Source organism: Neoarius graeffei, chromosome 19, assembly GCF_027579695.1.
Source record: "Neoarius graeffei isolate fNeoGra1 chromosome 19, fNeoGra1.pri, whole genome shotgun sequence".
In the NCBI taxonomy this organism is placed as follows: domain Eukaryota; kingdom Metazoa; phylum Chordata; class Actinopteri; order Siluriformes; family Ariidae; genus Neoarius; species Neoarius graeffei.
The window spans coordinates 44,695,444-44,712,949 of record NC_083587.1 but is presented as its reverse complement, the minus strand read 5'-3'; the positions used below and the strand labels follow the sequence as shown (position 1 = coordinate 44,712,949).

At 39.6% G+C, this 17,506-nt stretch overlaps 1 protein-coding gene across 3 annotated transcripts in view; it reads left to right on the top strand.

Moving 5' to 3' along the window:
* The first annotated feature begins 327 nt into the window (after window positions 1-327).
* Window positions 328-17,506, top strand: part of virma (vir like m6A methyltransferase associated) — a 62,682-nt gene continuing 45,503 nt past the window's right edge. For all 3 annotated transcript variants that reach the window (XM_060900139.1, XM_060900138.1, XM_060900137.1), the window contains exons 1-4: window positions 328-403; window positions 4,823-4,935; window positions 15,367-15,453; window positions 15,640-15,688. In XM_060900139.1, coding sequence (XP_060756122.1) covers window positions 341-403; window positions 4,823-4,935; window positions 15,367-15,453; window positions 15,640-15,688 — 312 coding nt within the window. In that variant the 5' untranslated portion in view covers window positions 328-340. The remainder of the gene's footprint in view (window positions 404-4,822; window positions 4,936-15,366; window positions 15,454-15,639; window positions 15,689-17,506) is intronic.

Genomic DNA, 17,506 nt, shown 5'->3' with positions numbered 1-17,506 from the left:
AACGTGTATTTAAGGAATACAGTATGTTCAACTGGGCTCCATCTCAAAAACTGAACAGAAATATCAGAAACTAGGCATTTCCACGCATAAATGGAAACTCATTCCCAGTGTAATCCTATAAACGGCATTATTTACACACAATAACAAACTCATCTTATATTAACACAGAATTTATTAAAATTACACAGTATAAGTAATAAATATATTAGTGATAAACCCGCGTCTTGAGCACAAGATTTCTCTGAACTGTTTTACGTTGTTTTTTTTTTCTTTCCCGAAGTCATGCCGATGACCCGGAAGTGAAAGTTCAACCGGAAGTACAAATGACCGAGAAATAAAGATGGCGGGGGATTCCTCAATGGAGCTTCTGTTTTTAGATACGTTTAAGCATCAAAGCGCAGAGGTAAACGATAGAATTATGTATATTTTATTATTGCCGGAGACAGTTCCAATAAAATGGTGTCAGTAAGATAAGTTCACGAGCTTATGATTATTTTTGTTAATGTGCTTTGTGTACAAAGCAGGTTAGTTAGCAGCGTGGCTAAATGCACTAGCATGTCGGTAGGTCCCAAAGCGAACACTACTGTAAGAAATACCATGTTCATATAGTAACAGTGCTCCTCTCAGTGACCTGCTGTTCTTCTGAAGTAAACATTCGTGCTGTTCTTAGAGCTGGTGGATTTATAGTTGGCGCATAAGTCTAGAAATTGATAGCGATAAGCACCGGTGGCTTGCAGAGGAAGTTAGATAAGTGGCTCGATTTTTTTCAAGTGCTGTGATTTGCAGTGTTGATGCAAGCAAGGTTTGATTCATGTTCTTGCAAGGTCTTCTACACCCTTAAAACACACTCATCCTCATCCCTGAATCCAAATATACACATCTGCAATCGTCCACTAATGAGCTTTCTTCATTCCTTTCACATATAGTTTATTAAATAATCTAGTTTGAAAGTAAGCGTTCTGTTATAATATATAATATAAAACCTCTGAAATGTTTTCTATTACACTACCGTTCAAAAGTTTGGGGTCACTTTTTGAAATGTCCTTATTTTTGAAAGAAAAGCACTGTTCTTTTCAATGAAGATCACTTTAAACTAATCAGAAATCCACTCTATACATTGCTAATGTGGTAAATGACTATTCTAGCTGCAAATGTCTGGTTTTTGGTGCAATATCTACATAGGTACCATAGGACCACCTATGGTCATGAGCTTTGGGTAATGACCGAAAGAACAAGATCGCGGATACAAGCAGCCGAAATGAGTTTCCTTGGCAGGGTGGCTGGGCACTCCCTTAGAGATAGGGTGAGAAGCGCAGTCACTCGGGAGGAGCTCGGAGTAGAGCCACTGCTCCTCCACATCGAGAGGAATCAGCTGAGGTGGCTCCTGGACGCCTCTCTGGGGAGGTGTTCCAGGCATGTCCCCCTGGGAGGAGGCCCCGGGGAAGACCCAGGACATGCTGGCCTGGGAACGCCTCGGTGTTCTTCCCGAGGAGCTGGCCGAGGTGTCTGGGGAAAGGGAAGTTTGGGCTTCCCTGCTTAGACTGCTGCCTCCGCGACCCGGTCCCGGATAAAGCGGAAGGAGACGAGATCTCCATAGGTGTATAGAGGCCCATTTCCAGCAACTCTCACTCCAGTGTTCTAATGGTACAATGTGTTTGCTCATTGCCTCAGAAAGCTAATGGATGATTAGAAAACCCTTGTACAATCATGTTAGCACAGCTGAAAACAGTTGAGCTCTTTAGAGAAGCTATAAAACTGACCTTCCTTTGAGCAGATTGAGTTTCTGGAGCATCACGTTTGTGGGGTCGATTAAACGCTCAAAATGGCCAGAAAAATGTCTTGACTATATTTTCTATTCATTTTACAACTTATGGTGGTAAATAAAAGTGTGACTTTTCATGGAAAACACAAAATTGTCTGGGTGACCCCAAACTTTTGAACGGTAGTGTATGTGGTATATAAAGAACAAACCGCATGCTGTTCGAGGAAAAGAACTCCTCTGTGATAAAAGTAATCACCCTAAAGTTGATTACAGTATTTTCCTAAATCAGCCTGTCCCATAGTGGTTTATTCCCTGTTGTAGTACAACAGTTTGTCCATGTTTATCATCTTTAATTCATTAATGGGCATTTTAATAACTTACATTTACATTTAATGGTACTGAATGTCTGTAAGAAGTTCCTTCCTGTTACTGCTTATGTTGTCAAAGCTAAAAACAGTTATATCTTCACAAGACACTTTTCTTGAATTGAATAACAGCAAAATTGCAAAGTCCTTAATCCTGAACACACTGCTGTGGAGAAAAACTTACTGACTGTAAATAATAATAATAATAATTTTAAAGGATTTGTACGGGTCATGGAATTTCTGGAATTTAAGAAAAAAATCTATTCCAGACATAGAAAGTCGAGGGATTTGATCATTTTTGTCCATTACGTTACAGGCGTTTAGCAGACGCTCTTATCCAGAGCGACGTACAACATACCCAGAGCAGCTTGGAGAGCAGTTAAAGATTGTGCCTTGCTCAAGGGCACTTCAGCCATTCTTGCTGGTCCAGGGAATCGAACCGGTGATCTTTTGGTCCCAAAGCTGCTTCTCTAACCATTAGGTCACAGCTTCCCCATGTCCAAGTCGTGGAATTTCAGGGAATTTTGTTTGTAGCATGGATAAATTTAGTTGTCACATCTCAAAAGTGGGCGGCACGGTGGTGTAGTGGTTAGCCTCACAGCAAGAAGGTTCTGGGTTCGAGCCCAGTGGCCGACAGAGGCCTTTCTGTCTGGGGTTTGCATATTCTCCTCGTGTCTGCATGGGTTTCCCCCACAGTCCAAAGACATGCGGTTAGGTTAAAATGGGGCGGCCTTGGGCTGAAGTGCCCTTGAGCAAGGCACCTAACCCCCAACTGCTCCCTGGGTGCTGTAGTATAGCTGCCCACTGCTCTGGGTATGCGTGTGCGCTCATTGCTCACTTGTGTGTGTGTGTGTGTGTGTGTGCATGTGTGTGTTCACTGCTTCAGATGTGTTAAATGCAGAGGACGAATTTCACTGTGCTTGAGTGTGCATGCGACAAATAAAGGCTTCTTGTTCTTCTTCAAAATGTGATTTTTCCATGCAGCGTTTTTTGGTTTATGAGGTTATGTCACTATGTTTAAAGCAGTGAAAACTTTACGTTTTGAACTGGTAAATAAAGCTTGCACATTGATGGGTTTTGTTTGCTAAGCACAAAGGTGTCCTGTTTTTTTTAGTCAGTGAAAGTCAGGAAATTTGACATTTGACTGAGAATGAATCAACACCACCTGACTAATCAGATTAGAGAATTGAGCAGTGCTGTGGTATAAAGTTGTTCGCGCTGTAATGAGATTGAGCTGTTGTTTTTAGGGATACACCAATCCTACTCATTCCATTTGATATCAGTGCTCTGGATTTCTTTGGATGATGCTGATCTGAAACTAACAGTAAACTAACCATTGTTCATCCAGTTTCTGTTGTCAAATTATGCAGAATGTAAGAGGCGTGAGATCAGGTTGCTTTAAGACCATTTCGACTCACAGTAGTAATGGGTGATTTGCACCTCTTTCTCGATGTTCCCTGTACCAGAAAATGAAAGAAACAACACTCACGTTATATTTGACTGTTACAAAAGGGCTGATTATTTGAATTTTGTTTGAAACCATGGCATGCTCTTATATAGATTTTGACGACAACAACTTTAACATGTTTTTCTCAAAGAACAACAGTTTGTTTAAATATCTGCTTATTATTAGGCTATTTTACATTACGCACAACGTCTTAAATGTGAATTATTAAAAAAAATCATAATGAGTGCATTCATATGAATGACACCTGTGACTGCATTGAAACTTTCTCTCGTTTTTCACTAGTGTTCTTAGGCCAAGTTTACATTAGACCGTATCTGTCTCGTTTTCTTCGCGGATGCACTGTCCGTTTACATTAAAACGCCTGGAAACGCCGGGAAACGGGAATCCGCCAGCGTCCACGTATTCAATCCAGATCGTGTCAGCTCCGGTGCTGTGTAAACATTGAGAATACGCGGATACGCTGTGCTGAGCTCTAGCTGGTGTCGTCATTGGACAACGTCACTGTGACATCCACCTTCCTGATTCGCTGGCGTTGGTCATGTGACGCGACTGCTGAAAAACAGCGCGGACTTCCGCCTTGTATCACCTTTCATTAAAGAGTATAAAAGTATGAAAATACTGCAAATACTGATGCAAATACTGCCCATTGTGTAGTTATGATGGTCTTTAGGCTAGCCATCCTTCCACTTGCAAGTGGTAAGTGATATGCGCTGGGATCACACACACAGCGGCTCAGTCCCGAATCACAGCTTGTGCACTTCACTCGCGTGCTCTGTGAGCTGCGCAGGGCCGGAGTGCGCACCCTCCAGAGGGCACTCGCTGTTCAGGGCGGAGTGATTTGGAGCGCAGGATGCCTGCGGAGCCGTGTATTGGTGTTGCTGTGTGCACGCAAATCATGTATTGGTGTTGCTGTGTGCACACTAATCGTTTTAAAAACGTTAATCTGATGATCTGCTGATACGGTCTAATGTAAACATGGGCTTAGAGAAAACGAGCGCCTTCTGATCAGTCCGAATTTCACCGTGCCACGGTATCAAAAGTCGTTAGACCAGTCAGTCATTTGCCAAAATCTGTTTGTAGAAATGGATTTCCCCTCTATGAAGTTGAAACTAGATTTAAAAAATGTAACTTTGCTTAATAGAAGGGAACCAATGTCTTTTCTACGTCCATATTTTAGTTGGTTGAAATTCTCTTGCATAAATGTCTGTATATTTTTCCCCACTGTAGTTCACAAATGTGGACGTCGTGAGGTTTCCGTATGGTGTAATGATCACAGAAGTCAGAATCATCCCTCCTGGTATCAAAGCCCACAGCAACCTCCCAGACAGCAGAGCTTTTGGGTAAGAACATAAATGGTTATCCACATATAAGCCTGAGAAGCCTCGTTTAGTGTTTTTGCTGTTTTATGTTTCTCTTCAGTTATGTCAATTATTGAAATGGTTATTAATGTATCAAAAGGCAAAAACTAAATAAAGTCAAAGATAAACTAATGATGAACATACATTTACTAAAGCAGAGCTTTACCAAACCTTTTTGGTTACATGCCCAGTGTCATGAAGTGAATTTAATAAATGGGCGCCATATATGGTGTAGGCGGCACGGTGATGTAGTGGTTAGCGCTGTCGCCTCACAGCAAGAAGGTCCGGGTTCGAGCCCCGTGGCCAGCGAGGGCCTTTCTGTGTGGAGTTTGCATGTTGTCCGCGTGGGTTTCCTCCGGGTGCTCCGGTTTCCCCCACAGTCCAAAGACATGCAGGTTAGGTTAACTGGTGACTCTAAATTGACCGTAGGTGTGAATGTGAGTGTGAATGGTTGTCTGTGTCTATTGGCCCTTTTCCACTACCCTTTTTCAGCTCACTTCAGCCCGACACGGCTCGCGTTTCGACTACCTCAGAACAGCACGACTCAGCTCGCTTCAGCCCTGCTCAGCACCCAAAACTCGCACGGTTTTGGAGTCGGGCTGAAGCGAGCCAAACCGAGCCGAGTGGGGCTAGGGGTGTGAGGAGACACTCCCCTGTGCACTGATTGGTGAGGAGGAGTGTCCTCACATGCCCACACACGCCCCGCGAGCACGCTGGGATCTGTAAACACCGTAAACCCGGAAGAATAATAATTACGAATTACGAGAATTATGAAGTCTTATGCGCCTCGCCTCATCTATACGCTCTTGCCAGTATCTGTTGGCGTTGTCGGTGACAACAAGCCACAGCACCAAGACCAGCAACACTAACGACTCCATGTTTATTGTTTACTATCCGGGTCGTGAGACTACCGCTTAAAAGATCACTGATGTCACTGTTTGCGCCGCCTAACGACATCACGTGACGTCCACCCACTTTCGCTAACTCCACCCAATGTGTCCACCCACTTCCAGCCAGCACGGTTCAGTGCGGTTGTAGTCGAAATGCAACTCCAACAGCCCCGCTCAGCTCGACTCAGCCCAACTCAGCACGGCACGGCTCAGCCCAACTCAGCCGCGTTGGTAGTGGAAAAGCGGCATATGTGTCAGCCCTGTGATGACCTGGTGACTTGTCCAGGGTGTACCCCGCCTTTCGCCCGTAGTCAGCTGGGATAGGCTCCAGCTTGCCTGCGACCCTGTAGAACAGGATAAAGTGGCTAGAGATAATGAGATGAGATATATGGTGTACATTTTGGCTTAGCATACAGCACCAGTCAAAAGTTTGGACACACCTTCTAAGTCAATGTTCATTCTTTATTTTAATTCATTAAATCACATTTCATGTCTTAAAGTAATGATGGATGTCGTTTCTGTTTACTTAGTTGAGCGGTTCTTGATGCAATATGGATTACTACACTTGTAGAACAGGGCTATTTACTGTATTATTATTTGCTATTTACTGTTTGATCTCAAACATGTTAAGAAGGCAAGAAATTGCGCTAATTAACTTTTGACGAGGCACACCCGTTAATTGAAAATGTGACTACGTCATGAAGCTGGTTAAGATGATGCCAATAGTGTGTAAAGAGTCATCAAGGTATGTGACACCGTCACATTAAGTTAATTGTCATTGGTTTTCTCATCTGCTCAATGAATGAATATGAAGTTTGTATAAGTTACATATAATACTATGTATGTGGTAGAGGTGTGCCTCGTCAAAAGTTAACTCGCGCAATTTCTCGCCTTCTTAATGTGTTTGAGCTCAAGCAGTAAATAGCAAGATGTGCTTACAGCATGTTCCTATTAATGTTTATTCCACTGTACAAATTATGGTATGGTTGTGGGGGTTTATTGTACAAACGACACAGCCGTCATTACACCCATCACCGCACGCCCTACCTTTTTTAGGTAGGTGCGCAAAGGGTGTCTGAGGGGGACGCGGTCCATACACGAGCAAGTGCGTGAGACTGGGATGTGTGGCACGAGTCTTGAACGCTACAGCTTCTACTCAGTCTAAAAGACTCCTTTGTTTGATAGATGTGTTAATCGTCTTTTGCAACCGGGGAGTTAGAATTTATTAAACTCGTTCGTACTGGACTATCGGAACAAAAATCCTCGCATCTACAGCGAGTGGACGCAAGGGAAGATTTCATCCCAAGCAGGTGTGGAGTTCACTACAGATCCGGTGAGATCTATTGATTGATTGGTTTTGATTGATTGGTTGCTTTATTCCGAACAGTAAAGAAGATATAAAAAACAAAATAAAAATAAAAAATGCAATCATCAAAACATCGTCATAAACAAACAGAATAGCGTAGCCACAAGGCAGTAACATAATGTTCGGAAAGGATTAGGAAGAAGTAAATAACTTATCAAATCCTAACCCTCTATACCACCGCTAATCAAACGTCACTTTCCACCATAATAAACTATATATACAAAAGAAAACAAAATCAAGAAAAAAGAAAACATACCAGCATACCAAGACATACCAACATGGTATAATATCGATCAAATCATATATACAGATACTTATGCATATATACACACATACAATACATATATACAGTACATACATATACCGTACACATAGCTATAACTATACACATCCATACGTACACAGACACCCATATCATAATTATGCATATTATGCTTATATATTATATACAATTATGCATGTATATATATATTAGTGCTGTCAAAAATGTCGCGTTATTAACGCGTTAACTTGACTCAATTTTAACGGCGATAATTTTTTTATCGCGAGATTAACGCTCTGTGACATGATGCCACGCCCCGCACAGCCAGAGTCCTCTGCCCTCCCCCGAAGAGCCACGGTGCTCGGTTTAGGTTTCGTTTTCCCATCGGCGGCTCCAGCCCGACTTTGCAGTGGCTGTGACAAGACGTGTTATGCTCTGCAATAAAAAAAAAAAACATTGGTACAACCAGTGTTCGAACTATGCCGATATTTTCGGGGGGTCCCTTATTTTCCCTTGGGGGGGGGTGCTTGCGCTTGTCTCAGAGCGCGGCTCTCCATCGCGCGCTCACTTCGGATATGCAAATGCTTCCCGTTACACACGATTGCTATGTCAATAAACATCATTTTGCCAATATTTTAGAGACCCCCCAACATTTCCCAAATCATGTTTTCAAGGGATCTCATGTCTGTTTCAGGGGATCTCGGATCCCCCGAGTACCCCCGTAGTTCGAACGGTGAGCAAGCCCATTCACTTTTTTATGCTGATAAGAGAATTACAATGGTTTTTCATGTGACAAAAATGTGCGATTAAATTGCGATTAATCGCGAGTTAACTATGACAGTCGCGACATTAATCGCGATTAAATATTTTAATTGCTTGACAGCACTAATATATATATATATATATATATATATATATATATATATATATATATAAAAAATACAAAATACTCACATTTTATATAATATACTGTATATATCCGTATGTACCCATACCCACATATATACACTTATCAATAGAATGTTATGATGTTAATCTGTTCCTTATACCTTTTTTTGAACTGGTTTATAGTTGTACATTTCATGAGCTCCACATTCAAACTGTTCCATAGCTTTACTCCACAAATAGAAATACTGAACATTTTTAACGTTGTCCTAGCACTGCGAATTTTAAATTTCAATTTCCCCCTAAAATTATAGCCCCCCTCTCTATCCGAGAACATTGTTTGGATATTCCTTGGTACTTTATAATTCCTTACTTTGTACATTATTAAGGCATTTTTATATTCTATAATATCCCTGAATTTTAAACATTTTGAATTTAAGAATAGTGAATTAGTATGATCTCGGTAACCAGCACTATGAATTATTCTTATAGCTCTTTTTTGAAGTATAGTTATTGCATGAAGTGAACATTTATATATATTTCCCCACACCACTGAGCAGTAATTTAAATACGGTAAAACCAGGGAACAGTAAAGAATGCGGAGTGAATTATAGTCCAGGACGTGCTTAGCTTTACTCAACACAGATATGCTTCTTGATAGTTTAATTAGTATGTATTTTATATGTGATTTCCAATTAATTCTATCATCTATTATTACCCCAAGAAATTTATTATTAGAAACTCTTTCAATATCAACACCATCTACCTGTACATTTATTGCCTTATTTATTTTATAATTATTAAATAACATGATTTTTGTTTTAGACAGATTTAATGATAATTTATTTCGATCAAACCAACTTTTTAACCTGCACAATTCTGAAGAGATTATGTTTTCTAACCCATGAAAATTTGTTCCAGAACAAAACATATTTGTGTCATCTGCAAATAATACCATCTTAAATATCTTTGATACATTGCACATATCATTTATATAAAGAATAAACAGTTTAGGACCCAATACTGACCCCTGAGGGACACCACAATCAATATTCAAACGAGTTGAGACAGAGTCACCCAACTTCACAAATTGTATCCTGTTGCTCAAATAACTTTTTATCCAATTTAATACAACTCCCCTTATCCCATATTGTTCCATCTTATTAATTAATATATCATGATTAATAGTATCAAAAGCTTTTTGAAGATCAATAAATATCCCAGCGACAGATTTCTTATCATCTATAGAGTTACTGATTTCTTCAATTGACTCCATTAGTGCCATCTCTGTTGATCTATTTGCTCTAAATCCATATTGACTATCACTGAGTAGTTTGTATTTTTCAATGAGTTTATCTAATCTGTTATTGAATAGTTTTTCAAGAATTTTGGAGAATTGAGGAAGTAAAGAAACAGGTCTGTAATTTGTGAAGTTGTGTTTGTCCCCAGATTTATACAAATGGAATTACTTTTGCTATTTTCGTATTGCTTGGAAATGTACCGGTTTGAAATGACAAGTTACAGATGTATGTTAATGGTTTAGAAATCCCCCCAATAATAGTTTTCACTAGTTTCATATCAATATCATTACAATCTGTGGATATTTTATTACTACATTTATTAACTATATCTATAATTTCCTTCTCATCTACTGGTGTAAGAAACACAGAACAAGAATTCCTCTTTATAATATTATCTATACAATCATCATTTGTTACCGGATCAGAGATATTTTGAGCTAATCTTGGTCCAACATTAACAAAAAAAATTATTAAAACTATTAACAACTACATCCATGTTATAATTTTCGATACCTTTGTCATTAAAGTATTTAGGGTAATTTATTTGTCCAGAGCCATCTTTAATACTATTTAATATATTCCATATTCCTTTAATATTATTTTTGCTATTATATATTAATTTACCATAATAATCCTTCCTACATCTCCTTATGATACTCGTTAACTTGTTTTTATATTTTTTATATTTATTTTCTGCCTCTTTGGTTCTTAATTTAATTAATTCTCTATATAGAGTGTTTTTCTTCTTACAGGCATTTTGTAATCCCTTAGTAATCCAAGGTTGGTCATTATAGTTTTGCTTAGTACTATATTGCTTCAGTGGGCAATTTTTATCATATAATAATTTGAATATACTTAAAAAGTTATCATATGCTCTATCAATGCTATTCTCTATATAAACTGATTCCCAGTCTTGTATTAATAAATCATTATTTAATGCAAACATGGCCTCCTCAGTCCTAACTCTTCTATACTTAAGTTTATGGTCTGTCACATTTCTCTTATGATTACAGTCATAAATTGTAAAAACTGGTAGATGATCACTAATATTATTGATTAATATTCCACTTATAATGTTATTATCTATATCATTGGTAAATATATTATCTATTAAGGTAGCACTATGGTCAGTAATTCTGGTGGGTCTGGTAATTTTTGGGTGGAGACTCATACTGTACATGGTATTAATAAAGTCCTCAGTCATACTGTGCTTATTAGGGTTCAACAGATCAATATTAGTATCCCCACAAATGAAGATAACTTTTTTATTATCTACTGTAAATGTCTTTTCTATCCAGTCCATAAACGCCTCTATACTAGTTTCTGGCGCTCTATATATACAGCTAATTAACACATTTCTACTTTAATCTATGCCTTTTTATATATATATTTTTGGCTGGGTATACCTTAACTGGCGATGATTTTTTTTTAAACTTTTCCCTGACTTGTGGATTATATTTTTTCTGTTGCTGCCCGACGTGCACAGGAGCGCACTGGCTTGCTGTTTCCTGGATTTACGAGCTGTGGATTCTTGTTTAATACATAAATGTTATTTACCAGCTGGGAGGTCCGTATCGTGAAATACCATGAGCGAGGTCTTGAAAGTACTGAGCGAGGCCCTCTGGGCTGAGGTCAGTATTTAAGGCCGAGGTCATGGTATTTTACCATATGGGCCGACCTTAAGCTGGTAAATAATATATTTATTTTTTTCTTTACCAAATTCTAACAGAAAACGAGCGCCCGAAAGGGAAAACTGAGCTGAGCCGCCATTTTGAATCCTCATTCAACGCTGTAATGCAAATGGCTTCCGCCTCGGTATACAAGTGCACTTCCATGGCAGGAAAAAAAAAACTACATTTTGCCGCCTATGTAGTCCCCCATTTATACAAAATTGAGTCATTCAGGATTCAGCCATGTTTTTGCTCGGCGTTAGCAGCAGTTAGATGTTTTTAGCTTTTCCTGAAATGTTTTCTTTTATTTCTTCTTCCTCAGGGTAGTAAAACTCGCTTTCGCTGTGAACACTGTCGTTATCACTATCCATGATGTAAAATTAATGCTATTCTATTGAGAAAGGCTGGCAAAAATTTATAAGATTTTTGATAATCTTATAAATAAATCTTATTAAAAAAAAAGATAAATGTTGACAAAAAATGCTACTATGTTTGTTGTTGTTGTGAACGAGCGAGTCGCCAGAGGTCCATAACCGGGGTCCATAACTGCCAGCCAATCAGAGCGCAGGGAAACCGGGCTGCGAAAAAAATCCCGATTTTAATAAATATATCGGGATATTTTTTGTTGAGGTGGTTTTGGGTATCTGGCGCATTATTATTATTTTTGTTTAATATACTGCGCTGTGCACTATGTGACCCTGAACTGTTCGTTGCGCGTCTTCCTGAGTGTTGTGACTGTGGAATGACGGTAATATAATTCATGCTATCGTTAGTTTATTTCATGTGTACAGCTTCTTATATGTACTGACAAACCATTCACGAAAATGATCTGTTTGTGTTTGCTAAGTATTGCTTTCATTCCAAAGAACCGCTCGTGCGTTTAACGTAACACAGCCAAAAAATTAATAGGCCGAATGTTACAGGTAAACAGTGGCTACTTTTGAAGAATCTAAAATATGAAACATATTTTGTTTTTTTTAAACACTGTTTTTTGTTTACCGCATCATTCCATACATGTTCCAGATGTTATTTCATAGTTTTGGTGTCTTCAGTATTGTTCTACAATGTACAAAATAGTCACAATACAGAAAATCCTAAGAATGAGTAGGGGTGTACAAACTTTTGACTGGTACTGTATATAGAAACATTTTCGAAATAAAAACGTTTAGGTGCATTTGATGTAACAGACACGCATCAGGGTGGGTTTTTTTTTTCCTCCCTGTGGCTGAATCCCAGGAGTTCCTCTGAACCTAAAATCTGATTTGACATTCATTGTTGATGTGGAGGTGTGGATTTGTGTATTTGGGTCATTATTGTGCTGGAAGGTGAAATTTTTATTCATCTTCAGCCGTCTAACAGAGGCCTGTAGGTTCTGTGCCAAAATAGACTGGTATTCGGAGCTAGCCTTGAAGAGAAGCAGCCCCATAGCACAATGCTGCCACCACCATGCTTCACTGTGGGCGTGGTGTTCTCTGGGTGATATTTCTTAGACTCATGGTGTCAGTTGACCAAAACACATTTTGCTGCATGGTTTGCAGAGGTTGTATGTATGTTTTGGCAACATTTTGGCAGGCTTGGAAGTGTTTCTCTTGTGAGAAAGGGCTTCCTTCCCCAACACCCGATATGTAGCTATGTTTATACCCAAACGTGCAGAATAGGAGAGATTGTCAAGTGCAGGATACTTGCTAGATATTCCAGCAGCTCCTTTAATGTTGCTGTAGGTGTCTTGGCAGCCTTCTTAACTGATAAGTTTTCATTTTGTCCATTTGTCAATTTTGCAGGGACGTCCTGTTCTTGGTAATGTCACTGCGGCGCCTCATTTGTTCCATGTTCCGTCTGAGGGTTTGGGAATTGTTTTGTACTCCTCTCCTGATCGAGTATCTTTCCCGTACATGCTTTTGTAAGCACTTTGAAGACCACGGTTTCAGCAGTCATATGAAAAATCAAGAAAATCCTACAGAAACAGCTGATCTTTATTTGGGGTTAATCCGAATCACCAGAATCACATCCCTGAGGACACGTACTGTATATGATGATTAATTTTGAACATGAGATTGAATGGGCTTGGTTCATTCTGAACACAGCCTCATGCCCCATTAGAAAGGTGTGTACGCACTTATTCAGCCAGGTAATTGCAGGCTTTTTTTTTCCCCTTCCCTTATTTTTTAAAATTTGTTTTCCATTTGAATTTTATTTGAAATAAAAGGTCTGTAAAAGGTCAAATTCTGTTTTTGCCTTCTTGTGATTTATTTTTTTTAAATTTATACTTAAGCATGTCAAAATTAATCTTCTGTAATTTGTGATACAAATCACTGTCTAAAATTTGTTTAACATAATTAAAGCCTTTCAATTTCATAAAATCGGTGAAATTTAGTTCCTTCTGAAATTAGGTCATTGTGATGCATGTTTATTTCTGTAATATCTCACAAAATCAGGCCATTCTGTGGCTGGGAAGTCATTTAATTTGAGGGATTCCCGAGCAAATAAAGTGCATGAAATCGCTCGCTTTGCGCAGTCAAGCAGACAGAGGAAGTCCGTATGCGCATGCGCAGGTTCACCTCCTTCTTCTTTTGGGTTTTACGGCAGCCGGCATCCACAGTGTTGCATTACTGCCATCTACAGGTTTACCTTGAGCGTGCACTGACCGTTCCATCATTCTGTCGCTAAACGAACAGCTGATCACACCGAGGTGCTCGCTGACTGCTGATATTTATTAGTTTGGTCCCGCGTTTCCTTTCTCTCCTGTTTCAAATTTGTATCCCACAATGCCTTGTGAGAACGGGGAAAGCCCACCACGTGATGCATGACGTAGGATCTTGTATTGGGTCATGGTGAAGCAGGAAAAAATAGCGGAGAATTTAGGGCCACGTGGCCTTAAATTCATTAATTGTTCTGTTAAAAAAAAATGTAATTGGAAGTCTGTGATTCGAATTCAGTGGCTTTTGTTCCACTCAACAAAAATAATTGGGTGTCAGGGAAAATTCTTTTTAGGACCTACACTTGAAAAACCTGAAAGGCAGTCGACCTTTAAAATATCCTAAAAGAATGACAGCCATGCCCTGAACCGTTTGTCATTGCACAACACGACTGACAGTTACACTGTGTGTGTGTGTGTGTGTATATATATATATATATATATATTTTTTTTTTTTAGTTTATAAAGTACATAATCATTCAGACCCGAGTCGTTATCACACGCAAATTGATTTTCCTATTAAACTAGTCATATAAACAGTGAAAGCTTAGATTGATCTGACTATGAATTTATATAGATCAACTGTTTTTTTTTTTCCCCCCCTTCATTGTTCTCACACACGTCATAACATAATAGGACACATGACAGACATGTAAACTGCAGTGTATCCAAGAAAAGGAATTTGATGCAGGCTTCAGAATTAAAGTTAGTCTGGTTTCTTTAGCTTGCAAAGCAAGTGTGGTTACTTTATTAGTTTTAGCTGAAAGACACAGCAGGGGAATAGGACTGGGTTTTTTGCGTGTCTTTATTTCTACTGTTCTCACTCTTCTTAGGTATCACATGCACCACACCCCGTATTCTCCTGCTTTCAGTTATGACTCGCCTATCTGTGCGTTTGTCTTCTCAATTGCTTGTTCTCCTCTCACCGTATCTACTTTCCCTCATCAACTGTTTAGATTTAGGCATGCGAAAATTTGATCTCAGTTCATTTTACTTGGTTTTGCCAAGTATGAAGTATGCACTAGGATAAATTGGTTCTGCCTTTTATATATTGAAGCGCATGTTTTGTACTTTCACTGTTGGGCATTATGTGCGTTGAGAGAAGCACTGCACTGCTTTCAAGCACGTTTTAAAAAGAAAAAATGTATTCAGTCATTACTTGCCTGAGGAAGAACTTGGATCCAGGAAATTAGCTCTAAGGTCTTTGACTGTATTGTATTGTATTGGTGTGTGAGTAGAACGTATGATGTTCATGTCAACGGCAAACCATTGGAAAGTGCATGTGTGTGCTGGGGCGCTGCCAAACCTGGATTTGAGTTGTGACGTATGTGTGTGTGTTTTCAGAGAAACTGCTCCTCACGCATTCCAGTTGGACCTGTTCTTTAACAATGTGTCCAAACCCAGCACCCCAGTGTTTGACCGGTTGGGCAGGTACTCTACACACACACCCACCCACCCACTCAACACGTCAGTGCACACACTTTTATAAATGCCAACAGTCACAACTGTTATCCACTAATTTAACAGTTGTAAATTTCCACTTGAAAATATTTCTCACTTTTTTCCCAAAGGCCCTCGTCTTATCCCTAACGTTATACGTCATTTATTTTTCCCTAGCTTGGAGTACGATGAGAATAAATCAATTGTCTTCAGGCCCAGTGGAAAGGTGAGAGACTAGTCGACTACTTCTTTGCCTAATATTCTCTCCCTTAAGTATATTTTTATGATTTCCCTTTTTTACATGGTGGTTTACAGGGCGGCAAGTTTGTAGATGTGAAAAAAAAAAAAAAGCCTTTGTACTTGAATCATCGTTGCTCGTGGCATCCTTCATCTACTCCAAATCAGTGCGTTCTATACAGTCTGGAATTTCCAGCTCTAGGATGTCTATGCAAAACATGATTTGTTTGCATGCTTGAAATAATTCCCTCCACCTTTCCCCACGAAAGGAAAGTGTTTCTCAAATAGTAGATAGTCAAAATCAGACGTTGCAGTTAACAGACGAAAAATAATTCATGTTAGACGTGTAGCGTAAGAGGAGAATTACACGTGTGCGTGTTAGACCCGACGTGTTCCCTTTTAGAGAGGGAACGTGATGTTAGAGCATAGATTATATTTTCTTCTTTTGAGCGTGGTGCTGATCCACAGAGTATTCAGTCTGACATGTTCGCACACTGCCTTCATATCGCAAATCTGAACACATTCACAGTGAGGAAGAAAGGAAGCAACAAAAAGAAATATGACCTTGCTTTTATATGTGTAGAATGGTATTATATAGATGAGAAAATGCGAGAATTTCTGAGTGGATAGTCAGAGATGGTACCAACTGATTTTATTTACTGATAAATGTCAAGTGTAGCTCAGAACACAATGCATTAGGTTCAAGGTTTTATTCCCCGCTGGCTGAAAGGCCCAAAGGGCGATTGTGTCATGACGATGTCCGTCTGTCCGTCCCGGGAAGGGTGCTCACCTTCTGAAATCAACTCCTCAAACAATTTTTGGAGGAATTTCACAAAACTTGGCAGGATTCTTTGTTATATGTCGGTAATACAGATATTGTAATTTGGTTCAATTTGCTCACATTGTACCAGAGTTACAGCCCTTGATTAACAAAATTATACTTTGACAATTTCACGACAGTGTGTTTTCCTTCTGAAATCAACTCCTCTCACAATTTTACTTTGACAATTTCATGAGGGTGTACGTTCTTCTGAAATCAACAATTCGTGGAGGAATTTCACCAAACTTGGCAAAAGGCTTTGTTATATGACAGTTATATAACAATTATGGGCAGCACGGTGGTGTAGTGGTTAGCACGGTCGCCTCACAGCAAGAAGGTTCTGGGTTCGAGCCCAGTGGCCGACGAGGGCCTTTCTGTGCGGAGTTTGCATGTTCTTCTTGCATGTTCTTCCCGTGCCGGCGTGGGTTTCTTCCGGGTGCTCCGGTTTCCCCCACAGTCCAAAGACATGCAGTTAGGTTAATGTGGGGCGGCCTTGGGCTGAAGTGCCCTTGAGCAAGGTACCGAACCCCTGACTGCTCCCCGGGCGCTGTAGTGTGGCTGCCCACTGCTCTGGGTGTGCGCTTGTGTTCACTGCTTCAGATGGGTTAAATGCAGAGGATGAATTTCACTGTGCTTGATGTGTGCATGTGACGAATAAAGCTTTCTTCTTCTTATACGCGTATTGAAATTTTGTTTAATTTGGGCAAATTTTATCAGAGTTCTGCCTTTGATTATTAACAAACTTGTACTTTGGCAAATTCATCAAGGTGTGCTTGCTTTCTGAAATCAACTTCCCTTGCAATTTTTATCCCCCACTGGCCGAAAGGCCCGAAGGGGGATTATGTCGTTGCGATGTCCGTCCATCCATCCCGAGAAGGGTACTCAGGCCAAAAAAAAAAGTGTGTGTGTTTCCGGTTACGTAGATTTCAAGACTAGGGTCGGTAGGCAGGCATTTTTTTTTTAAATTTTTTTTTTCAAGATGGCTGC